This window comes from Hippichthys cyanospilos, chromosome 14, assembly GCF_059441005.1.
Source record: "Hippichthys cyanospilos isolate Australia breed blue-spotted pipefish chromosome 14, RoL_Hcya_1.0, whole genome shotgun sequence".
NCBI lineage: Eukaryota > Metazoa > Chordata > Actinopteri > Syngnathiformes > Syngnathidae > Hippichthys > Hippichthys cyanospilos.
Genome location: NC_142382.1, coordinates 8485406 through 8507500, shown reverse-complemented (window position 1 = coordinate 8507500; position 22095 = coordinate 8485406). Strand labels below are relative to the sequence as shown.

The 22095-nt window shown below is 39.4% G+C and overlaps 2 protein-coding genes across 5 annotated transcripts in view; both read left to right on the top strand.

Annotated features, from left to right (window-relative positions):
- grhl1 (grainyhead-like transcription factor 1) overlaps positions 1-8503 on the top strand; it is a 21305-nt gene extending 12802 nt beyond the window's left edge. For all 4 annotated transcript variants that reach the window (XM_088433757.1, XM_088433756.1, XM_088433759.1 and 1 more), the window contains exons 12-16: positions 1416-1444; positions 1678-1763; positions 5717-5802; positions 6001-6065; positions 7488-8503. In XM_088433757.1, coding sequence (XP_088289883.1) covers positions 1416-1444; positions 1678-1763; positions 5717-5802; positions 6001-6065; positions 7488-7602 — 381 coding nt within the window. In that variant the 3' untranslated portion in view covers positions 7603-8503. The remainder of the gene's footprint in view (positions 1-1415; positions 1445-1677; positions 1764-5716; positions 5803-6000; positions 6066-7487) is intronic.
- Positions 8504-16609: 8106 nt separating this feature from the next.
- On the top strand, positions 16610-21206 carry LOC148412827 (Krueppel-like factor 11). The gene is made up of 4 exons (XM_088433993.1): positions 16610-16829; positions 17426-17713; positions 18746-19592; positions 20483-21206. Exons 1-4 carry the CDS (start codon positions 16791-16793, stop codon positions 20782-20784), a joined length of 1476 nt encoding a protein of 491 aa, XP_088290119.1. The 5' UTR covers positions 16610-16790; the 3' UTR covers positions 20785-21206.
- The last annotated feature ends 889 nt before the right edge of the window (positions 21207-22095 follow it).

Here is a 22095-nt window from a genome sequence, read left to right as displayed (position 1 = left end):
AAATGTTTTAGTGTTTTTTTTATAACAGTTACTCTGAGGTTTTATTGCTCTATTGAAATTGCTTTGTTATTCATTATTTTCACTCAGCAAGACCTTTTGTGCCAGGGGTGCCCATTAAAGGTCTTCAAAACTTATTTAAACAGTTCATATTTTGTCTATACTTACTTTAACAAAGTTTTTTTTTTCATGTACAATTAATACTTTTAAAAAATTGCATTTTGCCACTTGCTAGCAACGGAAAATGACCATGTGCTCAGAGCTCAGGAAACAACCAATCACTGCTCACATGTTTTCTCGGTTTGGTCTTATGATATTTGCATGCTGAGCCGCAATTGGTTGTCACATGGGACCAGAGGACGTGTGATGTCATGTTGAGTCAATAGAAACTGGCCAATGTTTTTTAAAGTATCAATCGCACTTGAAGATAATTAAGTTAACAAATTAAGCACAGACAAAATATTAACTTTTTACTGCTGAAATAACAAATAAATATGATTAAATGAATACTTTCGTATGCAATGGCTCACAAAGGCGAAAAAAAGCTTTTGACAAGTAAATTTTCAAGTGAAAAAGAAACATACTGCTTTATACGATGTCAAATAGCTTCCAAACTTGAATTATACAATGTTCTGAGATGCATGTGGAATCATATTTTATTCGAAAGATGCACACCATTAATCCCAAATTGAAGCAATTAAAAAGAAAAAAAATGACTGCTTGTACCTTAAAACATTTATGTCAGGTCACTCATATCTCAAAGCACCAGAGTATATTAAGTGACACCTCCTCGCAGCAGCACTTTCAAATGTGTCAGTTTGGTAACAGGTAAAATGCCCCCCCTATTCCCCTCTGTTGATAATTGTGTGTAAACTTTGAGTGCTTCCTGCTGGTTAAACAATAATCTGCATGTTGGTGCCAAAAAATAGCCGCTTTCCCTCAACTGTGAACATTTACTTTGGATATTTTTGGTGCTGCTGCTGACTTTGAACCTGGCTATCACTTTCTGATAAACTATTGAACTTACTAGGTTCATTCTTCCCAGAATAGCAACAACTAATATATATATATATATATATAATAATATATATATATATATATATAGAGATATAGATGTGTATGTGTATATGTATGTATGTACTGTATGTATGTATTATAACGCATACTGTGTCATATAATTTATTTTGTTGGCCTCCTGGCTGTCAGTTGTTGCTTCCCTTTAGTTCTAGGAGCTCAGTTGACATTTGGGCTCATATCACCTCTCTAACTGGGTCAACTCTATGAGTCGAACCGACCGGCCCCAGGATGTAGTGCTCCAAAACCTCCATGTCCATACCGGACCGATTTAGTAGATTGCAGAAAACAGATGCAGCTTAGCCTTGTGGTGTTAATGTCTGTCTTTTTCTGTGTCTTTGCAGCCTTTCGCGGCAGAAGATGGAGAAGACAGGTGAGCCTCGATTTCACGCCCGCTCTGTTCACATTTGGTTTCAGTACCGCAACTGTGGCGACCTCCTGGCATCTTGCGAGTAAAAAGGCGCTAAGGGAAAAAATGTTGTTTTTTAGGAAAGGCTTGAAAGCTTCGCGTATCCACATGTTTGCTCTCCAGTGTCTTTTATTGCCTGTTAACTGGCTGTTAAGAGCTCGTAAGCGCTGATTTATGTACCCATTTGTCCCATGCAGCTCCGGTATGAAGAGGTTGCCTTTCAGTGATGATGAGTTTGTGTCACCGCCCAATAAGATGCCCAGGCCAGAGGAACCCAAGAAAGGTATGCATGTATGCATGTGTATACTGTATATATGTGAGTCTGGTGTAGTACTAGTTAGAGGGACAAGGGAGGAGTCTTGCTACAGGGAAAAACGCGTGAACGCTAGTCCACGTGCATGTCAGCTTGCTCTGGTAGCCTCCTCTCAATTTCAAGCACACATGCTGAGGCCTTCACTCATTGGCTTCCGACAAAATACCGCTGCACACAGACACACGCAAACAAACCTGTGCCCTTTACCCCAGATCAGAGCTAGGCTACATATACCAGTCTGTTTGTTCCTCGCCAAAGGAACATTTAAATGATGAACTCGTTCACCGCAATCGCCAAAGATCCACTTTAACTCGGCCGGCATGAATGAGCTGAATCTGGTCATATTTTTGGCATTAATTTTCCCAAATTGGATTCAGAAAATTAAGCATTCGCAAAATCTCACATCCCCAAGAAAATTATATTCTTCATAAGAAGATATGCCCAAAACCTTCACATAAGTACGAAATTACTCTGAAGTGGTCAGCATTATTCCTTGCAAAAATGAAATTAATTATAGGTAGGTTTACTAGAATTACATTTTTTTGAACTAGCCTTTAACCTTAATTTTACTATAGATATTTCAATCCATTTTTTTCTTAATTATTCTGTCACTATCCATCATTGACATATGTTAAGGGAGAAAAATGCAATACTTGCAGTAAATAAATAATACAGCCACGACCTAATCTGCCATTTTGCAGAAAAAAATATTTAATTCATCCACTGCCATTGACGGCTATAGACCTCAAAGATCCATTTCTACTGGTCTAGCTGTTAACGATACAAAAAACGGTGTTTAGTATGACAGGCATAGCTCTAATTTCATCAAAATTGTGGAATTGAACTCGCCATTGATTTAATTATTTATTTATAAAATTACTCTGTGTGTTAGTTGATTTTTGTTTCACCTCTTTTCTTTTCTTTTTTGCACCACTGATTCCAGAAGACACAACATTAACAAAAGCTGGGTTAGGAGATCAACACTGACAGGAAGTTATGCAAAAGTAGCTGGCGTTGACACATATTGTGTTTCATGAAAAGTTAACTTTTTGGAGATTTTAACCATGTCATAACGTTAATTTCTCACCCTAAACACTCCCAAAGTGTTGTTTAAGTTTAACTTGAAAAAAAGAACACATTTTAACCTGTTCAATGCCAGAAAATGTATTTTCACGTATTTTAAGAGTTCAGACATTCAATCCCAGATACTTAAGAATCGATTTAATACCTAAGTACTGTATCTGGAAATTAATGTCCTTAATGTACTTAAGTATCTATTTAATACTTTAGTATCTGGGATTTAATGTCCGGGCTCTTAAAAAACATAAAAATGCATCCCTGGCATTGAATGAGTTAATAGGGCAAATGACTTAAAATTACATAATATTTTAAGAATCTAAGAGTACTTTGGTATCGGTGATACCGGCACTACTATTTCCTTGGTATCCATCATCTAATCTATTACTTGTACTATGTGGCTTTTTGTTATATTTAACTTTAAGTTTAATATTTAACTTTATTGAATTTAAATTAGAATACATTTGTTTTTAATGTAGACAATGATTTGGGTACACTTTTTGTGGTAGTGGCTTGCGTAATATCACTTTTCAAAATATAGCTTCAAGCTCGTTTTGGTTTACTAACCGATTGTTTTTTAGTGTTGGTCAATATGCTAGGAGGAAATGAAGTATTTTATGAAGCGGTACTTGTATAAAAATACTGCAGAACCTCTTATTTTAAAAACGAACATTTTTTTTATTGGTGAATGCAGTGAGAATTATAATTGGAACAGTGCAAACAAGCGTTTACATCGTTGATTGACATCATGTGGTTTCAAGAAACAAACATGGAGTCATAAGATGCTTTGTTTACTCTGCAAAGTTTTGCTTTTTTTTTACTTTTGCTTCAGCTTATCGGGCCATGAAAACATTTCCACACAAAGTCCAATTGATGCAACTAAAGAGTAGTTTAAGCTTTATAATTAAGCTCCTTTTGGAGAAACATGACCTCAAATTTCTTTCAATCATTAACGGATTAAAAGGAATTGAGGGTTATTTAAAGAAAAAAAAGCAACCTCCCACGTGTATGTTTTTTGTGTTTGACAAGCATTTCAGCAGTTCAACCGGTCTGCCAGCTACGGGCAGAGATGTTGTTGTCTTCCAGAGTTGTCAATCATTTGCGGCACTGCCTCTTAAAATGACGGCAAACACATTTTTACATGGCAGCTCAAGACCAGTCATGAGCAGAAACAAACAAATCCTCATGATGGTCCTAACGCCACTAGACACACAAAAATGGCTTATACAAGCACACCCTAAACTTGCCTTTAAATTGAACTTGCTGATGGGCGATGTTCACATGCCACACCCCCTCCCCTTAAATTTTGGTTTCATGTATGATTATCACAGTGTGTGTTCTGAATCGTCCCACAGCCACATTTTTTTTTCTTAGAATAATGCTATTTTGGTCTGGAATGAGTAAAAAAAAAAAAAAAAAAAAAAAGTGAAGGAAGTTTGCATTGCTGAGGCACTTGAGATGCCGGTGTCAGATGTATGTTTTTTTTGCATCATTATGTAGCCAAAAATAACTTGTTGGCATGTTATTACATGTACACAAAACACTCGTGGGCCTTTAGTATGAGATGTTAATTAATGCAAGTTAACCATTTGTACTGTAACAATGGAGAATTTTGATATCCATCCAATTATTTTCTGAACTGTGTGTTTACCCGTATTCATTCATTTATTTGTTAACTTAATTTGAATGTTGGCTGCCAATACCAAAGGATGGCAGAATATTTTATGGATTGTTGTTTTTGCTTGATTACTATGCAGGGTTATAGCCTACAAACATTATACAAATTTGAATTTTTTTCAGACCAATACTAGTACACGTACTCGCTCCTTGATTACCAATAATACTTTTCATACCCAAAAAACATCCATCCAGTGTCCAAATTGTGTATTTTTATCCATACTCATGATCTTATTTAACTTCATTTAAGTGGCAACAGCCAATACCGAAGGCTGGCATAACCTTTTATAAATACAGTTGTTTTTGCTCATTTGCCATGCAGGGACAAAGCCCAAAAATTCTGTGGGGTGGCAAAGGTGCATGTGTGTGTGCGTCATGCAGACCCAGAAGGTCAACAAACAAAATAATAAAAAATGATCTGACAAGGGATGGTCATTGTGCCACTCCTGGTGTCACATTCATGCAATGTATTAAAGTTTAGGAAAGTCCTACGTGTAATTAAGTCACCTGATTTTGGGGGGGCTCTGTCAATATTTTTCAAACACAAAATTTACCCCAAAAAACAACATTATTTTGAAGAGACTTATACTGTTGCAATGTTTTTCCTTATAATGTTATGAATCCAATGTCACTTTGTATTTCTACATTTGTTGATTCTACGACTATTTTGTAACTTCCATGTGATTGTAAAACCGCTCCAAGGGAGCAGCCAATACTAGAGAACGTCGGCTAACATCGCAAGTGCCAATACCTTAAAATAAAATCGATTATTGTCTCAGTATCGATTTTTGGTCTCTGGGCTATCCCTAAGGATCCTATTTTGGCTGATAAACTAATTACAGATCATATTAGATATTAAGTACGAGTCAAGGTGGTTTATTGCAAAAAAATGATTATTGACCTCAACAGACTTTTTTTTGTATTAACAATAAATTTACATAGCCAAGTGTTTTTCTCTCACAAGAAAAAAAATGTTTTTTCGTCTACTATGTCACATCATGTGAGTGTATCATGGTAAAAATATCTGGAAAATCTTCAATAAGCACTTTAATATGAGGTATTACATGAGGGTGTTTTTTTCCAATTCGATTTTAACTTTGTTACAAGTGAGCTGTTAAATGAATCAAAACTGAAAACCAATGGGAGCCCTTTGTATGTGCCCATCACAGTCCTGCTGTACGTACGTAAAGAGACGGAGGAGGTGTTTGACGCCGTTATGTTGAAGAATCCCACATTGAAAGGCCTGGTGGACGCTGTAAGTATTAAAAAAAAAAAATGGCACAGATGAACTCGGGGACCTTTTATGTTTAATCAGTGGCAGATGGAGACGTCTTTGTCTGCAGCTCTGGGACTACATAGCCGCTAAATGAGCTGTGACGTTACGCCCACCTGGTCCACTCGGGTCCAGAGTGGGAAGCGCTTCAAGAAATATGACACCGTTGTGTCTTTTCAGATTTCAGAGAAGTACGACTTGCCGTTGGACAAGGTTGGAAAAGTCTACAAGAAGTGCAAGAAAGGGTACGTATGAGTCACCTTGAGCAAACCTGACTAACAGGTACTTTTTAGTTGGCGTGTCGTGTCTCTCACGTCACATTTTGGGCATGTCCTCCTCCTATGGGAGGTTTCACTTTCGGACTGCAGCTGAAGCAGAGCGCTTGTTCAGCTGTCATACAGTCAACAGCAGATCTTGGGCTGACTATCAAAACCGTAACTGTGAAAAAGCTTGGCATTGAGAGGGATATTTAAAAAAATATTTTTACTGTGCAGAGCAAAAATCACAATTTTATTCAGTTCTGATTTAGTATGCTCGTTACAACATACTATGTCAAAGTAGATGCGACTTTAATTTTCATATTTCCTTTCATTGATTTGATGGGTCTCATTTATTAATAAATGTGTGCAAATGTTCTTATTTGCGCACATGCGAAATTGATGACATGTACATCGGTCATTTTTTTTTTTTTTTTGGCACCAGCATATGTATCTGAATCAATTCAAATTCATTCCAAATGACTGCTTATGCTTTCAATCTACATAAATAGTGCCGTTGTGCAGTATTTATTGCAATCCTTTGATCTTCGCCTCAAAGGTATTTCACATCAAAGAACGTTGAAAGAAGACACTAGGGAGCTGAAATTCCACCCAGATGGTGAAAACATGACAAAGTTCAACATGACACGGCCTCTTAGTTATCGCTCTACTCGGAGTGTGCCATCCCTTGGCTAAAATACCTCCATTGATGTTGAAGAAAATGACCCAAAAATGTTGAAAATACTTCACAAATGACCCCAAATGCTCCTAATGTTCTTAAATTTGAACATTTCCAGAGTTCTATAATTTCTACAGTGATATAAGACACATGGTAACAAACCAGGTCGATTTTCAATTATTTAATCAGAAACAGCTTTATTAAATGAAATGCTCCTTTAGCTTTGCGGACTTCATTGCCTTGTTAGCAAGCAATTGTAGACACAAAACGCTTTTTGACAAATTTCAAAATTATTACATTTTTAAAAATATATTCACTCATTCAATGCCAGGGACGTATTGTCACATTTTTTTTTTTAAGAGTGAAAATACATCCCTGGCATTGAATGAGTTAATTGTGTCCCACCCAAACAAATGAGATATCAATGGAAAAGCCTAGTGTGTTTAAGTTAAATTAAAAAAAAATAATTAAAAGAAATATAAATTACATTTCAAGTTTAATTTAATTTAATTAAAAGTAAATAAATTACATGAAATAAAAACATTTTAATTCAATTAGGCAATTACTTTAATTACCCTTTAGGGCCAATTACATAGCTCGAATAGGTCCCAAAAACATAGACCAAAAATAAATGTCTCCTTAAGAGGACAAAAAAATGAATAGGCTGGGTCTCAAGAGGATACGCCATGTTTTTTTGTGACAAGTATGAAAAACCTGGATCTGTTTTTCAGAATTCTGGTGCACATGGATGACAACATCATCAAGCACTACTCCAATGAAGATACCTTCCAGATCTCCATGGAGGAGATGGGCGGCATGTACAAGCTAACCCTCACTGAAATCTGATTGGACGCAGGAGGAGGAGGAGGAGGAGGATGAAGGGTTTACACTGTGCATTGATGATGGACTTGTATCATATTGCAAGGCAAAACGAAAGGAAGTGGTATTTAACAAGCCATATAGCTCTTAATGTGCCTCATTGTTGATTGATTCCAAGGAATGCCCCCCCACCCCCACCCCTGTTTTCTTCTGCGGTGCTGCTATACCTCATTCTCCCTTGCAAAAAGCAGCAATGTTTCTCATGATATTTTCTCATATTGTGAGGAGATACAGCTCATCTCAATCAAGCCATAGCACTGAATGATTACAACCGGTTATGATGAATAGTTATGTAATATGAGCACAAGGTTGGAAGGGGCAAAAGAAAAGACCCGGAGATTCAATGTATTACCGACATACAAACAAACGTAACAGTATTTAGCATGTAAATTGTACAATTACGGTAGACCATGTTTTTAACAGTGACACACTTGTTGTTTGAATGTGAGATGGCTTCAATTTCTGACCAATTGATAAAAATAGCCTCCTTAGTAAAAAGGCTAAAATGCATCTTCCCTCTTAGAATGATTTAGAAAATTACAATATTGAATCAATTCATCCAGTAAATTACTAATGCTGTTGTGGAAGTGCAATATGATATTTGGATTCAGAAAACAAACGCAGAAATATTGTACATCATCTTCTGATCCTCTGTATCGCAGTACTTGTGTATATATTTATTATTAAGAGTGGTTATGGGGTTTGCGCTTTATATATAGATGTCTATCACGCCTAATATAATGTTTTTTTTATGGATTTCTTATTACATCATGTCAAGGGACAAGAAATTTTCATTTTAATGGAGGCTCTGCTTTTTTTGTAAAAATTTCAATGCACAAAGCGCTCAATAAAAGCTCGCTTGTGCCGATGTCTTCCTCTCTTGTAGTCGTGTGATGGATGTGTGTGTATTACGGTGTGTGTGTTCCAAATGTGCACTAGCAGATGTCTGCATGGGCATAGACTCAACACCGTGGGGACTCAGGAAGCATGCACGGGTGCTGACACCACCTGGATGCCGTTTCCTGTAGTGGCCCTTTAAATAATTTTCTTTTTTAAAAGTTCTCTCAAGCTGTGCGGTATATTGAGGAAATACATATAGCCATCACATTATAATCTTTCAATTACTTATTGACTATTATTTTGTCAGCCTGTTTCATACGTTCGTATTTAGAGTGGTAATAAAAAGTCTACACACCCCTGTTCAAAAGCAAAGTATAATAAGACCAAGTAATTGCCGGGTAGGTTTGAAAATGAATAGTCTGTGCAACTCGATTGATTTTTAAAGCAATATATATCTTTTTGAGGTGGACATTTTTAAAAAACTTAAAAAAGGATGTGGATAGGTGTGCTCACCCACTTATAACTGGGATGTGGTGGTACTCCTTGGAAAAAATTGCTGTGGAGTGCCTGATTGCACAATAAGGCGCCAGCCTTTCTGCATTGAACAATATACAGCAGTTAATATTGCCATAAAGCAAAGCCCTTTTTTCCCCCGCGTCTTCATGTTAACTTTCACAAATATCAGTGACAGTCATTGTCACTACGAATGCCAAATGAAATTATTGCACGCAAATTTAGATAACTATCCATCAGCAGATATGCCCATGCTGCCCCTCCTTGGAAAACTGTGTGACCGAATCCTGTGCGGTACGACCATTTTTTTTTTTTCATGTTGAAAGCACATTTCCGTTTTTTTTTTAAATGGTTCTGTCAATTTATCTCAAACCTTTTTACAATCCACCTCACAATTCTATGTGAAGTTATTTCAAGCTAATGTGTGTAATGTTTCTTTATATAAAATGATATCAACTACTGGCCTTGCATGCACGTTATAACATTTTCCATTGATTTTGTGGTTCTAAAAGAACAGGAAATATTTTAACAATACAGATTAGTCTTATTTTACTTAATGTCACCCAACAAGGAGTGCCCTGATTTGACGCACATGGGTGATAATTGTCTTGGGTGTGCCTCAATGTGCGTGTGTGCAAGTAACGTGATACAAGATGAACGTGGTGACAGCCAAGCGTGGACGACGTCTCTCACACACACACACACACACACACACACATGCGCCTAACATACTGCCTTTTTCTTTTCACCCTCCTCCACATTATTTTCATCCCTTTAGGATAAAGCCATCTGCTCTCAGTCTTTGACTCGCTCGCTTTCCCTCTCTCCACATCCCTCTCTCCAGCCACTGTGCCAACTTTCCTCATTTGTCCTCGTTTCACCTCACACTTGCTGTTTCTGTTCTCCGAAGCCAGCCAGCTCTTTGCTTTTTAATATATTCAGGGGGGGCAAATTGGGATGAGCAGCTGAGGACGTTTTTGTCTGTTAGAAAACTCATATTCATCTCAACATCTCCATAAACGGTAGCACGGTGGTGCAGTGGGAAGCATGTCTGCCTCAGAGTGAGGTTCAAATGTCACTTCAGGACATTCTGTGTGGGCGCTTGCAAAGGATTTGTTTCTAATCTGTGAACCTATTGAGGACAAGTGCTATAGAAAATGGATGGCTGGTTCTCTATGTGCTTTGTGTCTATGGAAATTTCAATAAGTAAATCAAGCAGACGGTCTTGTTGCTCTGATGTCATGTCATGTCGCACAATTTATGTGGATTACAAGGTCTTAAATGCTGTTATTTTAAGCCATTTAAGCTATTTTTGCATTCAAATAATAATAAAAAAAGCTTACCTGTGCATTTGTAACCACTTTTTAAAGGCATGGTCCTCTTATTTCTCAGCAGTAAAAAGTTAATTCTTTGCCTATAATTAATTTGATAAAATGACTTTTCATGTTCAATACCTTTAAAAACACGTTTACGCTTGCTGTTGGCTGAAAATGACATCAGCTGTCCTCAAGGCTTGGGTAACGACGAATCACGACTCACCTGTTGATCATGTGATGTCCACAAGCTGAGCTGTGATAGGCTGTTACCTGAGCCTTCAGCACAGGTGCTTTTCAACAGCAAGTGGGAAAATGCATTTTTAAAAGAATTAATAGTACATACAAAATAATGAAGTCATCAAATTAATTCTTGACAAAATATCTTTTTAATACGGAAAATGATAAGTAAACAGACTATCCCTTTAACTCATTGACTGCCATTGATATCTACATACGTCCATTTTTCTGGGCAGTGGCACTGAATGAATTCATTTGATTGATTTAATGTAAATTTATGAAAATAAACATATACAGTGGCGTAATAAGGGATTTTCAAGCCCATCTTTATTCAGACGGATAAGAGTATGAGTTGTCAATCATTGAGAGGTCACGATACCATGAACCGATACCACAAATACTTTTGAGGCAAAAAGAAATCCAGAAAAAATACAACAGATTCTTTTAAAGACAGATACAAATACTCCATAACTCAATATTGCATTTTTTTTTTTTAAAGTAATTCTTCCAAACTTCTAATTTCTACTTCCTGGCCGTAAAACGGCCACAAGTAAGCAGCCGATACTAGCATTGACTACTGTCACGAGTATACCAATACCTTGAAATAAGGCTGGCACAAATACAAATAACAGGTGTCATTACTTGTCCACGCCTAAATCTAACAAATGAACAATCATCACTATTAACCATTTGAACAGAATTTGCATCTATTAAAATATTTCGATTACTTTGACATGAAAATGATACTAAGCTTTTTATTCAATGTATAATTTGAGCATTAAATTGGAACATTAAATAAGAAATGGAAAATGTCAACAGTAAAAAAACTGCATATCTTAGTTCATTAATTACCATTGTTGAATATATACATGGGTGACATTATAAACACAAAAACAAGTTACACAATGTGGTCATCCATGCATGCAAGCCCTCTGATATTCTATCCTCTCTATTATTCAAATGAGAACTCCAGTAATTCCAAGCAGCGCCAGACTGACAGTGACTGTGTCCTGGCATGTCCCCGATTTTTTTTTTCTTTGACAGCACACTTGTCTATGGGTAAGTGACTTTCATAGAAACTCTCTCAGGGGTAAAAAAAAAAAAAAAAAAGTGAAACCGTCCAGCTTGGAGCCGATGAACTCGCTGCGTGCACACTTGTTATGACATAACACAAGCTCTGCTTTGTTTCTTGTGTGCACTGAAAATAGCAGCGATGGTTTCCGACGAGACGGATCACAGCGGAAATGGACTCAGTAACATCCAGGCTTGCGTTGCGATTGAACGGCAGGTGAATGATGCGATGGCGTTTCCATACATTTTGCAGCCTACAGCAACAGCGGCATCATTAGGCGGCGCACATACTCAGTGCGTCTCCCGGGGTGGTTCCGCCATAGGGAGCCCGGCAACCCTGCCTCCTGCTCCTCAAGTTACCATGACAACAGACAGCCAGCCAGCAAGCTGGCAATCAGTGTCTCCTAGCAGCAGATTGGCCTCAGTGCCTCCTGCTGACCAATCAGGAAGCGGCGGATTGTGCAGGAATGTGTTGTTGTTGCTCATGCGTGGGAGAGCAAAAAGGGGGCTGGGCCACGTTCGCTGAGCGACACAAAGCAGCCGACATTTTCACGCCAATGACATCATCACCGCTGCTGCACTTCGGCGGATGCATGCTTGGCTTTGACGCAAAGTCAGCTTGAATCTGGTTTGACTGGTTTCTCAAAGTCGACCGTCATGTATTATCAATAATGATGGTCTATTAACATTGTATATGTTCAGATCGCAAGGAGAAGGGATGTTTTTGTGTAATGTCATCTAATTTAACGCCTTTGTGTTTTCTTTTCAAATGAAGAGCAAATTAATTAGAAGAAGCAACTCATTGCTAAACCATGTTAGAGTGACTATATTGCAAAATGTTTTTTGCCTTTATTTTGTTAAGTTTATTACAGATTAGGCAGAATAATGTTGCGGCAGGCGAGCCAGAAATGAAACGGATGATGTTATGCAACCTATCTTCTGGACTTCCTAAGTAAAATGCCCCTATATACACCACAAAAGTAATTTCTAGTTCAAGATATGAGATACAGACAGCACAATTCACTCTCTTGAAAACCGTTGTTTCAAGAAACAGTGGTCACAGTACTAATATATATATATATATATATATATATATATATATATATATATATATATATATATATATATATATATATATATATATATATATATATATATATATATATATATATATATATATATATACATATATATATATATATATATATATATATATATATATATATATATATATATATATATATATATATATATATATATATATATATATATATATATATATATATATAACCCTAACCCTAACCCTAACTCCCCTAATATATATATTAGGGGAGTCTAAATTAGGCTGGCACTAAAGAGTGCGGGAATACTTCATTTAATTTGGGGTCTGGATTGGGGATGCAACTAGAGACAATTTTAGTAATTAATTTATCTGTCAGTTATTTTGTTGATTAATCAATAAGTTGGAGAAATGCTTTAATTTTCACCCTTTTACTAAAAAACAGACTTTTTTTCTAAGTAGCAGTGCTAAAAAAACAAATTAAATAGAATTCAGTTCCTGGTGTGGTCAAAAACATGTGTGTTTACTGATGAGAAGTTTAAACCTGAAATTTATGAAGCTATTTACATGATTGATTATCAAAGTAAATGATCGATTAATTTGATAACCGATTAGTTGTCAATTAACCGCACCCATGTCTGAGATGGAGGGTACGTCACTATATTTTGTAGGGCTGCAACTAATGATTATTTTAACAATTAATTAATCTGTTGATTAAGCAATGAATTATTCTTTTTTAATTCCATCCCTTTAGCAAGAAATTAGTTTTTTTTTTAAACTGACAGTGCATTTTTGAATATTTGGTTGATGATTTGGTCTGTATAAGATTTGGCTCAAACGATGTCAAATTAATGGCAAAAATGCAAGTTTGCAAATGTTTGATTTTGATTGAACACATTCCTAAATCTTATAATATTTTGATTCAGAGACTGCAATTCTGATCATTTGGACAATTTTATATACCTAACGGATAAATCGGCAACCAAAAATAATTTTCACTTGATTCGGTAATCGACTAGCTGTCGATTAATCTTTCCACCCTCTGATTTTTGTCAGTAACTAGTTTGCTGTGGTACTAAAGTTGCTCCGTCGCCCACTTTTTAAATACCTATGCAATAATGACGATTCTACTTCGTAACAAGTTCATTGCATTGGTAACCTGGATAAGTCAGGGGTCAGAGGTCGAAATGTAACCGTTGTCTTCAGTTCTCTGCCAGAGAGCCATGCAGGAGCTGTTTGTGAAATGTGGCCCCGGGGTGATATATTTAACCCTGCTCGGGCAACTCCCCCTTCACTCCCTCCATATCCTCGATGACTCCTGGACTTCCTGGATGAGGTGGGCGGCATGCAGGAGGAGGTGTGCGTGCGGAGGCCCGGCTAGGGCCCACATAACCTTTCCTCCAGATTCCCAAACTAAGTTGAAGCGGACTTCCCCACTTGAGCGCGCAAACAGCAGTCTGCAGCGGCCGCCTGTCGCACGTTTACTCTACCACCCCCACCCCTGCACAGCATGCGCTCTCTCACTCCTCCCCTTTCTCTGCAATGCCACACACTGCCCTCGTTGCACCCTGCAGTCATGCTTAGACTGCATGACACACACACACACACACACACACACACACACACGGAGACAGGGGTCTGCAGTGGTGGCAGGCCGCACAACTAATTTTGTTACATGCTAACACTAATTCAGACAGATTTAAACCCCATGATAATCACATTGAGCGTGCAATGGAGGCACAGCAACTTATCGATCACCAAACTGATCGAAGATTATTTTCCATTATATTTTGACATCTAAAATTGCCACAGAGTTTCAGCCTGCAGCATTACATTTCGCAAATGTGTTTTGTCCTCCAATGCAGGAGTGGCAAAGTCCAGTCCTCGAAAGCAACAATTAATTACTCGAGCTGTCATATATTGCTGGCATGTATCAAAGAAATCGCATGACTTGCAGTAAACAAATAAGTAGTTTACCATTTTGCGGAAAATAAGTATTTCACTCTTTCCCTGCCACTGACACTTTAGACAGCAAAACACATTTTTATCCAAGCATCAATTCTAAAAGGTTAGGTTTCACCTTATCATAAAGATTCTAATTTATTTAAAGAATGTTTGACTTGTCACCATCAATGGCAGTGAATGAGTTAATAAAACTACTTATATAGTCCTCTTAGGGTCATATCAAAAGTTGAACTTTTCCCAGCTGATTTGGGGTAAGCAAAGTACACCCTGAGCAAGTCCCCAAATAAATATAGCCTTAATAGACAACCATTCACACTTACGGAGAGTTTCAAGTCTTCAATGAGCCAAACTTGTATGTTTTTGCAATGTGGGAGGAAGACAAGAGAAAGCCCACGCAAGCACAGGAAACACATCCACAAAGAAAAGCCTGAGCTGAAATACCCCCAAATTGTGTGCTCCTATTTTATCTTTTATATAAACCTACAGTTTATATTCCTAGTTGGATTTTCAGAGCGCGCCTTGTGACACATGCTTCTTTCATTTGCCCAGTGTCAGTGATATAACGTCATATGTAGGTCAGTACTAACTTTATTATGTAGATGCATTTTTGGGTAAACAATGTGCCCGTTTTTAGATTTTTGTTTTTATCTTAGTTAGAAAGAATGTTGCTTTTGGTTATCAGTTCTTTTGCAGACTGGAATGTGGCTCTGGAGGTCTTTTTGGGTCAAGATTGAGTTTTTGCATTATAGCAACTAAGATGTACATCAGACACATTGATGTAACACGTCACTTTGATGAAAGGGTGCGAACGTTACAGTATGTGGGCCGCATACATATCCTCAAAAGCCAACGATCCTGACCAACATACAATTATAAATAGAAATAAAAAAAATACGAAGATGCAATTGTAACAAAAGCCTCAAAACACACATTTTCATAAGATGTATTAATAATAAAGATATTTTAGGCTTATTTCATTTTCATCAAAGGTCAATCTATTTTCTATCCGCAGACGCAAACACCTTAAAAACAAATAACAGGCGCGAGCCTCAGTCGACACTAATGTTGCATTCAAAGACGATCAGAAACAGCAGTATTCTGTCCTTCCCGCTTTCTCGCTGCATTGGAGTCAACCCAGCTGTTAACCGCGTCGCTTTGCTTAAATTGTCGCCTTCATTATTGATCATTTGTGCCAAATGATTTATTCACAACTTTTATAAGCAACGTTTTTCCCGTGCTGCGTTGTTAAGTAACTGGCTCCGAATACAAATGTGGACGTTTAAATGGGGTTGTAAACTCGTTAATTTTTTTGCCTAAATGCATGGATGCTAAGAATTAATTCAACCTAAAATCACCAGCTTGTGACGTTCTAAAATTGTCCTCAAATCAATGAACTAAAAATAGACACAAAAAGAAACAAAATAGTTTAAAGGAAAAGCAGAATAAAAATCAATTAAAAGGGTCGATTTAAAAAAATCACACACAAAAAAACACAATTTACTTTTGTAATTATACAGTTGGGTTGTTACTTGTTATGTCTGTACTCCTATTTGAGATGAGAGTGAGAAATATTTTTCAATTTCTAGATCAAAATACACCAGACGACAAATTAAATCGATCCACATGCGTTAACACTTTTACATCATCCTTCCTAATGTGAGACGCTCTACGAAACGTGTGACGTGTCTAAATTCCTATAGTACGCAAAGGCAGCATACACTCGATCGACCTTTCGCCTAGTTTAACGGAGAGCAGTTCACTGGGTTTACTCTGACACTGCTGACTCGCGAAGCCACGCCTACCAACGGCCACGCACCCCGTTTCCTCCAACCGCCCGCTGAGCACGCACTGTCCACGCGCACGCCGCCCGCCCATTGGTCGAGGCGCCGCACACACACGATTGCCATTGGCCGAGTGTTGCCACCCGCTCGGTGCGCGTTGTGAGTTTTGTTTTTCTTTTTTCTCTCCGCCCCCTGTTTTACTCACACAGCTGAGAGAAAAGAGGGAGCCAGTCGGAGCGTGGTGGAAAAAAAAGAAGCGACCTCAGCCCTGCCTCAGAACAAGCAGCGGCACCGGGAACCGCCGTCTCTTTGTTCACTTAACTGGGCTTTTGACCAGACATAAAAAGTGACATTTAAACGTTTTGTTCCTTCATGCCATCCCGGAAGTATATGGAAATGGACCCTCGCGGGGTAAGACATTTTCTCTATAGTTGTTTTAACCATTGTGACGTCTTTATATTTGTACAGTAACTTGTTGATGAGCGTTTGACTGTCATGACGTGAACGCACGCTGTGGTCATTTTTGACGAATGACAACACCCTTTTTAGCGTCAATTCGCACCTTAACGTCATATTTTTTTGAAGCCGACGTTATCTTTTGTAGTCGGTCTTTTAATTTGTGGCAATGCCAATTGAACGTGCAACTCTTTTTACGTGGACTCGTGTTTGCTTGTCAACCTGTGTAGAAGGCTTGTTTACTGTAAAAAGAAGACATAATAGGTATGAGCAAGCTTCCAGAGGAAAACCTGCTTTGTGGGGATTTCTCATGGCTCATCTGGGCAGCACGTCACTCTTTGGTCTATATTTGGCCATGGGAGGCGTCCTGGCTCCAAATGTGGGGCAGTGCATGCTAGGCCAGGGTGTAGTCACTCAACAGCCCTCCACCCGCTCACTTCATTTGCAAGTTGAGATGCAGGAAGCAATGATCGAGCCGTCCGGCCGATTGTCGGTCCGCCGCGATGCCACCGGTGTCAGAACTTGATCGTTTACGCCGCTCTTCCTTTCAGAACAAGTCTGCTGAGGAGTGTGGGTCCTACGCAAAGCGGAGGCGGCATGACACTGCCGAGCAGGCCGTCCCAGGTGGCAACAGCAGATGCTCTCCCGGTCTGGAGTACACGGACCTAGAGGCCGCCGAGGCGCTGGTGTGCATGAGCTCCTGGGGTCACTTCGTCGGCAGCAACAGGCCCAACCCCTGCAAGCCTCGACCTCTGACCCCGGCCTCAGACTCCTGCGACTCCATCCTGCAGCCCGAGCTCCCGGAGCCCTCCAAAGACTTTGTGTCCCTTTCCTCTTTGGTATGATTCCTAACCCCTGCATATTCTATCTGGTGGCATATTTGTGCTCAGCAAACAGTTTGAGTGAGTTGAGGAGCTTCAGTTTGAAAACACTGGTCATTTGCTGCCACCTTGTGGTCTTTGTAAGCAAACAGAAAACATTTTTCCACTCATTCACTGCCGTTCACACCTATAGACGTCAAAGGTCTATTTTTAGAAGCGTAGAAGTAAACTCCCCATGTTTTTCTGTTAGGTTCATGTTTTAACTGTATATGATGTTTTTTTTTCTAAATTTTGCAATTCTGTCACCCCGTCCAGGGTAGACACTGCATCTTAACAAAAGTACTCAACCCAAAGGTGCAGATAAATCAGATAGAAAAAAATTTGATGGATTTGAGTAATTTTAGATTAAACAAGTTTTGGGAAAGTGCATTGTGCACATAATAATCAAATCAACGAATCAAGTTCTAAATGTTTTCATATTCAACCCCTGATTTTAGAAACATTTAGACATTTAAAAAAAAATGCTGAAATTATTATGCTGCTGTTGTTGGCTTGGTCATAAGCATTTGAGAAAAAAAAAAAAAGTGGCAACCATTATTTTTCAAAACAAAAGCCAATACTTTCTAATGTATCATTTTGGTTCAACATAGTGCTTTCACAAAGGCATAAAGATGTTATAGAGAATGTTTCCAGTTAAGAAGCTAAAATGAGTAATTGGACAACTACATATCTCAAAAAAACTTTGTCAAAATAATTTGCAATGAATTGGCTAATGATCAGTAGTCGATAATCGCTGTTACCTACTGCACCTACTTGGGGAACGAAAATATAAAATTAGAAATGACCATATAGTGGAAGAGGATTTCATTGTTATGCCTGTCACTATATGTCATCAGATAAATACACAAGGATACAATTTTTGTAGTAATTCAAGAAATTGGGAATTTCCCGCAGCACAGCTGACACATTGCTTGGAGAGTCATAAAAAAAAAAAAAAATCCCAATTTTTTAAGACGTTCCTCCTGATTGTTGTCTTTTTTCTCGCCATAGTGTATGACTCCACCACACAGCCCCAGCTTTGCCGAGACCTCATCCTCCAGCAGCGGCGCGTCCTCGCAATGCGCCGCCTCCTCCGTGGCCAAGAGCCCGCCTTCGCTCGCCCCTCCCTGCAGGTCCATGGCGACCAGCGTAATCCGCCACACGGCGGACAGCTCCCCCTGCCAATACCACATTCCGGTGGCCCCTAATTTAGAGAAGGCGGCGGCCTGCCAGCAGCAGCAGCCCGGCATCACACCTCCGTCTCCTCTTCCTCTTTGTGACACACCCTCAACCACAGAGGCCGGTCCTCTCAAGCCTTCTTTGGACAATGTCTCCACACCCGGTCCAGTTAACAGTCAACGGCAAAACAGCCCCCCAACTCAGGCCGCCCTGACCACGCCTCCAGTCACTAGCCCTCAAATCATCTGCCAGATGTTTCCCTTTAACAGCCAATCAGGTATAATATCTGCCTTAATCCCCAGCGCGGTCCAGACGTCCTCCGCCGGAGCCCGGACCGCCTCCACGCCCATTCTCCCCCAGCCCGCCGCCACCAACACCGCCGCAGTGCCGCAGTCCCTCATCGTGGGCTCAGCCGTGCCTCAGGGCACCGTCATGCTGGTCCTCCCCCAGTCCTCGGTCCCCCAGGCACCCCACGGCCCTCAGACTGTCATGACCCTGGGCAACACCAAACTGCTCCCGCTGGCCCCGGCCCCGGTCTTCGTGCCCACGGGGCCCGGCGGCGCGGCGGCCACAAAGATGGACTTTTCCCGCCGGAGAAACTACGTGTGCAACTTCCCTGGATGCAGGAAGACATACTTCAAGAGCTCGCACCTCAAGGCGCATCTTCGCACGCACACGGGTGAGCAATTCTTGGACCGTCATTAAGTACGCACAAGGATGCGGAATTTAGTGGAGGGGAGTGATATCAATCTACACCAGTGTTTGCCATCCTTGATTGAGTCAAAGCACATACTAAATTTTTCGGTGCCAAGCGTTATTGGAAAAGGAAACCTCTAGAGGGCCAGTTTATTTGGCATTTTCTCTCACCTTTCAAGGCCAACAAAGTATTGTCTGCTATGTCTATGTAAATATGGGTGCTGCCATATGGAAGATTGACTTCCGTTCTGTGATTAGAATTGTAAGTGGAAACACTGCCATCCAATGGTCACAGCACTACAGTGTGCAGTTGGCTTATGTTAGGTAAGCATTAGTCAAGGGGGTCAGCTCTTCTCCACAAAAAGTAAGAACTTTATTGTTTATTATTGCTAATACAAATTTAAAAGACGAGAATTCTCGTCCATGGCACTGAATGAGTAAACACACCGAACAAAAACGTCCCCCCAAAAATTTTACACAGCAACTTAGTATAGGAACAAAACCATACTACACCTATTGAAAGATAACTATCAATAGTTTAAACTTTAAATAAACCATAAATCATGATCCTAAACTCAGACTGTCCTGATGATTTGAATTAGGAAGAAAACGCACCTTAATTGTGTATCCATGCATATGCGGTGAAGACTTTCCATGTCCACAAACAATCCAGGCTAAATGTAGCTATTCCCAGATAACCAAAATCGTGTTTGTCATGATACATCACTTCAACATAGTTCTTACACACCCAAATATTACTCCCTACTAGTGGGCTTTAGTGCCATCTTGTGGTATTGTAGAATAGAATTTTATAGGAAGAGCACTGAAGCTGAAAAGTAATTCGCTGACCACCGCTTTGTTTGTTTTTTGTAGGTGAGAAGCCATTCAGCTGCAGCTGGGACGGCTGCGACAAACGGTTCGCCCGCTCCGACGAGCTCTCCCGCCACCGGCGGACGCACACCGGCGAGAAGAAATTTGTGTGTCCCGTGTGCGACCGGCGGTTCATGCGCAGCGATCACCTCACCAAACACGCCCGGCGCCACATGACCACCAAGAAAATTCCCACCTGGCAGGCCGACGTTCGAAACCTGAACAAGATGGCCGCCGGCAAGAACCCTCCCGCCAAACCCAACCTGGCCACAATAAGCATGCTGGTACCTGCCGGCTCTCAGTAGGCAAGGAACACTTCACTAATGCAGGGAGCGGCCTGGCACATACGGCCGTCTTGACTCACGGGAATAAAAGAAAAAAAAAAAAAAACATGCACTGGACCTTTACATCTCTACTGCTCATTTGTACATTTACACAAAAGGATTTTTTGTTTAATGGATGCACTCTTTGCCAAAGCCTTTGTACGACTTTGAATTTCATATTTTCCACCCTTCCTCAACTTTTTTTATTTGTTGTGACACATATGTGAATGTTTTGTTGCGTGTCCTGTTTGAGGAACGTGTTGATAAACATATAAACAATGTAAATATGAATATGTAATCACCATTACTATGACAATACCTTTATGATTACCACATACCTCTATCTGTAACTTTCATATTATTTAATACATATTTGTAATTAAAAAGATGACTCATTTACTGTTCACTGCCTTTGTTGGTTGTTTTCTACTTTGACTTTTCCAGTGTCGAATCCAGGAAAAATTTGGTGTAGGCTCCCACTTGAGTCAGCAATCTTCCCTAAAAGACATTGCGTGGTACCTTCCCACATCCTGCGTGTCACACCATTGGCGCTCGCCGCCCTTTTTTGGTCTGAAGCTCACACACGCATCCTCCAGAATGTGCTGACGAGCGAGTGGGACTGCTTCCTTTCTGGCCTGCTGATTGGTTTATCTGTGCTATAAAAGCTTGGTTCTGTAAGACCACGCAGAGACGTCATGTCTTGTTTATTCTCCAGGGTGCCAGACTGCTCAATGAGTCAGGGCAGACAAAAATGTTGAGTGAGCGCTCTCCTTTATGGCTCATCATTAGATCCAGTAGGTCACATGGTGCCAGAAGATTTTTCTGAATAAAATTCACCTCAACATATGATGGCTGGAAACAGATTAGGATGCATTATTAGTCCATAATCATCCGTGTGTCAATGTGTGCTTCTATTTTTTTGTTTTAAATTCTTACCAGCGTGTTCCCAACCTTGTTGAAACTGCGACTGTCCTTTCAGTGCTGATTCGTGCAAAACATAAGCAGTTTCATACACTTATTAATGATAACCATTTATGTAAAAGCACAAATCATGTTAATGCTTTCACACAATAATAAGGAAACTGAAAAATAATCATCATTTTATTCACTAAATCTCTGCCGGTGTTTAGATTTTCACTTGGTACTGTAATTCCTAGAAACCAATGAGTTGTTTTTAGAACAGGCAACTCGTTGGAGACCCCCATTCCAACTTGTAATATTTATTTTTATGATCCATTAATTTCCAATACTGCTAATCCAAGGGATGATTCGAATACTTAAGTTATTTTCATT